This window comes from Eleutherodactylus coqui, chromosome 4 (assembly GCF_035609145.1).
Source record: "Eleutherodactylus coqui strain aEleCoq1 chromosome 4, aEleCoq1.hap1, whole genome shotgun sequence".
Classification (NCBI taxonomy): Eukaryota; Metazoa; Chordata; class Amphibia; order Anura; family Eleutherodactylidae; genus Eleutherodactylus; species Eleutherodactylus coqui.
Window position 1 is genome coordinate 96,239,292 of NC_089840.1, and position 6,000 is coordinate 96,245,291.

A 6,000-nucleotide genomic window follows, 5' to 3' on the forward strand; every position below is an offset into this window, starting at 1 on the left:
GTTGAATGTTATCATGAAGGGTATCTCACAGTTTTTTTTACTGTCATTATCACATATAAGGATAATTGTAGAGTAGATGATATTTACTTACCAGACCTAAGAGCGTACCGTCCTGTCATAAAAGCAGCTCTGCTTGGTGTACATAATGGTGCAGCTGCAATGTGTTGGGTTAATTTAACTCCATCATTTGCAAGTTGGTCAATATTAGGTGTCCTTTAGAAGAAAATATAGATTTTTTATATTTTGGTTATTATATAATTGATCTCTTTGTAAAAAGAATCTTCCTCACTTATATAAAAAATATTTCCAAGTTCAGTACTTGTTCCTATAAAGTTGCAAACCATTTCTATAGTACCTTATACAGTAACAAAATCATCATAAAACAAGATTCTGCATACGATCCTATAGAATCAATTTACTTTTCTGCACCTCTCCACCTTTTATCATGTAATGTTTAGGTCCAATATTCTCTGCTGACTAATTTCGTAATATATTAATTTCAGTTAAGGCCCAATTTCCCTTCAACAAAGCTCCAAATAATTGTGTAGACATTATGAAATAATTCTATTATGGCTGCTTGTAGCCACTACTAGGATGGGCTGAAATATCACTCCATACTATTTTACTGCTGATTTTAATGTATGCAGTCTACTCTACAGCTCCCTCCAGTGGGGGCAGAGGTGGGGCTTACTTAGTATACGGAAACCACAGCTCAGAAAAATGATCAAGAAAGATGAAACATTTACTTCAAGTAGCTAGGCAAGGCATTATTATGGATAGTATACAGTTTGTCACCAGTTCACAACACTTCATTAGAAACATTATGTACTTATTTACCATCTCTTTAAAAAGGTCACACAAATCACACTAATAGGGCTTAAATTATTTTAAGCGTGTAAATGTACCTTATTGTGGTATTTCCATAGCATCCAATATCTCCAATGCCAATATCATCAGCAAGTATTAACACAAAGTTGGGTTTAGGGTTTGATGCCCTTATAAGTGCGTCACCGGCTAAATGTAAGATAATCAGAAAAATCCTAAAACAGACAAAAAAAAAAAAAATCACATGAATACATGGAATTACATAACATGTACATGGCAGAGATCATGTTAGTACAAGTTCCAGATGCTCACAGAAGATCATTTTTATCCATATAGTCCATAGTTCTGTTCCTAGATCCAGTTTAACCCCTTAAGGACCAGGGTGTTTCGATCCTAAAGTACCAGACACTTTTTAGGGATTTTACCTATGTTGTGGTTTTAATGCCCTATTCTTTTTTCCTTCAGCTACCAGCATTATTTTTGCAGCTTTATTTTTCCATGACATATAGGGATAGTTAATATTTTTTTTCAGTGACTTTTCCAGGTTTTTAGTTTTATTAGGAGTAAAATGGTGAAAAAAAACTATTATTTTAAATGTATAGTTGTTTGTTTTCAGAATTTGTACATTTAAACTAAAAAAATACAGAAATTGATTCATTTCTGATTTGGAAGTTTTAATATATAATTTATATAATCTCAGATTACGGAGCGCATATGGTGACTGTTTTGGTTGGCGTCAGCTGTGGGTCATTTTCCTTTTTGTATATACATTTTTATTTCATTCTGTAATTTTTTTAACTTATTTTTTTTTACAGTTTTTTTTAACAGCTATGTCTCCCATGACGACATATAAAACCTCTGGGAGTCATTTAGATTATCTCATTTTTTTTCTATTCCATACTTTTTCACTGTAGATGGGGCATTGATAGGAGCAGTATCCATAGGAACCCCAGTTACAGGACAAAACATTTCCCTGTAGTCATTAACAGAGCTGATCTGGGTCTCCTAGGATCCTGCAGTTCTAAAGTGGCAGGGGGCACCCGGCGGTTGCGTGAATGCCAGGTCAAATAGCAGAAGTAACGCTTCTACTTCCTCTCTTCACTACATAGTGCTCATTGAGCACTATGTAGCCTGTAAAAGAGAAGGTAGAAATAGTTAAAAGCACATCTACCTTCTCCTCCAGGTCCTTCGCTGTGACTAACATCTGAGGACACGACCTGCTTCTGTTGTATTGCAGGAGTTTTTATCCCATGCTGTATTTTTAATATCATCCAGGATTAAAGCCCGGGACCCAGAGCCAAAAATTTACTGTGTGTAGTCCTTAGAGGTTTAACCCCTTCCCGCCCCAGGACGTACCGGTACATCCTGGGAGCCTGGTACTTCCCGCAACAGGACGTACCAGTACGTCCTGGGGATAGCGCGAGATCACATATGATCCTGCGCTATCCCGCAGCGGGAGCCGGCTGTCAGTCACAGCCGGCGTCTCGCTGCAACAGCGGGGGGACATCGGAGATTCGCCCCCCGCTGTTAACCCCTTCCCTGCCACGATCTAAGTAGATCGCAGCAGGGAAAGAGTTCACAGAGGGACCGCACTCCCTCTGTCTCCGGCCGGCACTCACGATGTCATCGCGAGAGCCCGGCCTGTCACCATGGCAACAGGACGCCAGGCACTGGCGTCCTGTATTGTCTATGCCTATGATCGCTGTATAAGCGATAAGGCATGGCAGAGCAGCAGCTCTGCCATGCCTTATGATAGTGATCAGAGGCACAGTGCTGCAAGTCCCTCAGAGGGACTCAAATAGTATAAAAAAAAGAAAAATGTAAAAAAAAAACAAAAACCCTTTTTTTATGCTTTTTCTAATATTAGCATAAAAAAAAAAAATATGATAACCCCACATATTGGGTATTGATGCGTCCGTAATGACGTATACAAAAAGTTGAACAAGCTTTTTATTTTGTACGGCAAAAAGCGTAACAAAAAACGCTAAAAAAACAGGGGCAAAATGCTAATTTTTGCCTTTTGCATTTTGCCTCCCAAAAAATGCAATAAAAGTGATTAAAAAAGGCGGACATTCCCCAAAATGGTACCAATAAAAACTACAGCTCATCTCACAAAAAATAAGCCCTTATAAGGCCGCGTCGACGGAAAAATAAAAAAGTTATGGCTTTTGAAAAATGGAGATGGAAAAATACCAAAAATTGCTTGGTATTCAACGCAAAAATAGGCCATGTCATTAAAGGGGTTGTCCCTCGCCGAAACGTTTTTTGTTTTTTTTCAATAGCCCCCCCGTTCGGCGCGCTCCGGTGACTTCTTACATACCTTGTGAAGATGGCCGCCGGGATCTTCACCCTCGGTGGACCGCAGGTCTTCTGTGCGGTCCATTGCCGATTCCAGCCTCCTGATTGGCTGGAATCGGCACACGTGACGGGGCGGAGCTACAAGGAGCCGCTCTCTGGCACGAGCGGCCCCATTCAGAAGGGAGAAGACCGGACTGCGCAAGCGCGTCTAATCGAGCGATTAGACGCTGAAGATTAGACGGCACCATGGAGACGGGGACGCTAGCAACGGAACAGGTAAGTGAATAACTTCTGTATGGCTCATAATTAATGCACGATGTAAATTACAAAGTGCATATGGCCATACAGAAGTGTATAACCCCACTTTGTTTTGCGGGACAACCCCTTTAAGGGGTTAAACAGCCTTCAGGTTCAAACATAGTTCAACAGTAATAACAGCATGTTCTTTAAGTGATCAGAAAGTGTTAATGGTGCTACTAGCTCTGGAGCCTTCAATATCAGAAGCCCCATTGTGTTTTTTGTTCTGTTTTATGTACCCCACTAGAAAATATGACTGACAGATGAATGGCGGTATTGCAGTGATCTTGTTGCTTGCTGTCCTCCACTGGTTTCACTCTAGAACAGTTATCTATCATCTCTATTTGCACCACTTGCAAGTCATTAAGAAGGTGATCGTGTCAAGCAGGATCTGTCTAATAGTATCTTTGCTATGAGACATCCCATCTGCTATACATGTCATTGCTATTATAGCTGTAGTTTTTGCAAAGAGATATTGTACAAAAACAATACATGGTGAACATGTATTGGCTCAAAAACACTTACCCGTGCCTTCGTGTATATCCCATTCTTCATCCTAAACTGAAGGACAATTTGATAATGAGTGTCTCAAGGCAGATATGTCTGTTGGAATTACCATTTCTAATGAATCTGGGGTCAAACTCCACAGAGCTGAAACGTTTACAATTCTGGTTATATGTGAAGACGCAGTTAAAAATTAAGCATTTTAATGTGATAAAAGCGCTCCATTTCCATCCGCATAGAAGTATATTGTGTACAGCAGAGCATTACAGTAGCTGCTAAAACTGAGCTCTCCACACCTGCAAATGGTTTAGACAGGTGTGGAAAAAGTCCTGCAAAGTAAGGGTGTTTTCAAAAGTAGAAGTGTTAGCATTTTGTTAACTGGCCAAAAAAAACTATTAAGTCAATGAACTTAAGAAAGTATGAATCAAATCAATATTTACTGTGACCACTAGAGATAAGCGGGCACCAAAATGCTCGGGTGCTCGAGTCGAACTTTTCGTGATGCTCGAACCCCATTGAAGTCAATGGGGGACTCGAGCATTTTTGTATATGACCGATGCTCCGGATAGGTCTTCACTAGAGATGAGCGAGCACCAAAATGCGCGGGTGCTCGTTACTCGGGACTAAATTTTCGAGGTGCTGGAGGGTTCGTTTCGAGTAACGAACCCCATTGAAGTCAATGGGCGACTCGAGCATTTTTGTATATCGCCGATGCTCGCTAAGGTTTCCATTTGTGAAAATCGGGGCAATTCAAGAAAGTGATGGAACGGCACAGCAATGGATAGAGCAGGCGAGGGGCTACATGTTGGGCTGCATCTCAAGTTCCCAGGTCCCACTATTAAGCCACAATAGCGGCAAGAGTGCCCCCCCCCCCTCCCAACAACTTTTACTTCTGAAAAGCCCTCATTAGCAATGCATACCTTAGCTAAGCACCACACTACCTCCAACAAAGCACAATCACTGCCTGCATGACACTCCGCTGCCACTTCTCCTGGGTTACATGCTGACACCCCCCCCCCCCCCGCACGACGCAGTGTCCACAGCGCACACCAAAGTGTCCCTGCGCAGCCTTCAGCTGCACTCATGTCACACCACCCTCATGTCTATTTATAAGTGCGTCTGCCAGAGGAACCGCAGGCACACACTGCAGAGGGTTGGCACGGCTAGGCAGTGACCCTCTTTAAAAGGGGCGGGGCGATAGCCCATAGTGCTGTACAGAAGCAATGAGAAATATAATCCTGTGCCACCGCCATCAGGAGCTGCACTCGTGGGCATAGCAATGGGGAACCTATGTGCCACACACTATTCATTCTGTCAAGGTGTCTGCATGCCCCAGTCAGACCGCGTTTTTTTATAAATAGTCACAGGCAGGTACAACTCCGCAATGGGAATTCCGTGTGCACCCACAGCATGGGTGGCTCCCTGGAACCCACCGGCTGTACATAAATGTATCCCATTGCAGTGCCCATCACAGCTGAGGTAATGGCCGATTAAATGCAGGTGGGCTTCGGCCCACACTGCATGCCCCAGTCAGACTGGGGTTCTTTAGAAGTGTACACATGCAGTTACAACTCCGTGTGGACCGACAGCATGGGTGGCTCCCTGGAACCCACCGGCGGTACATAAATATATCCCATTGCATTGCCCATCACAGCTGATGTAACATCAGGTTTAATGCAGGTGGGCTTCGGCCCACACTGCATGCCTCAGTCAGACTGGGGTTCTTTAGAAGTGTACACATGGAGTTACAACTCCTTGTGGACCAACAGCATGGGTGGGTGCCAGGAAGCCACCGGCGGTACATAAATATATCCCATTGCATTGCCCATCACAGCTGATGTAACATCAGCTTTAATGCAGGCGGGCAAAACATTAATTGGATTACACTGTAGGCAAGGCCCCCAAAAAATTGGTGTACCAACAGTACTAATGTACCTCAGAAAAATTACCCATGCCCAACCAAGAGGGCAGGTGAAACCCATTAATCGCTTTGGTTAATGTGGCTTAATTTGTAACTAGGCCTGTAGGCAGCCCAGTTAAAATAAAAATTGGTTCAGGTGAAAGTTTCAACTCTTA

At 42.7% G+C, this 6,000-nt stretch overlaps 2 protein-coding genes across 3 annotated transcripts in view; both read right to left on the reverse strand.

Moving 5' to 3' along the window:
- The window catches only part of LOC136625585 (arylsulfatase H-like), a 381,691-nt gene that overhangs the window by 284,238 nt on the left and 91,453 nt on the right, over window positions 1-6,000 (reverse strand). The window lies entirely within an intron of this gene.
- Window positions 1-6,000, reverse strand: part of LOC136625584 (arylsulfatase H-like) — a 111,757-nt gene that overhangs the window by 28,912 nt on the left and 76,845 nt on the right. Inside the window, exons 2-4 of the mRNA XM_066599902.1 lie at window positions 3,946-3,981; window positions 906-1,040; window positions 92-213 (exon numbers count right to left, since the gene is read on the reverse strand). Coding sequence (XP_066455999.1) covers window positions 92-213; window positions 906-1,040; window positions 3,946-3,968 — 280 coding nt within the window. The 5' untranslated portion in view covers window positions 3,969-3,981. The remainder of the gene's footprint in view (window positions 1-91; window positions 214-905; window positions 1,041-3,945; window positions 3,982-6,000) is intronic.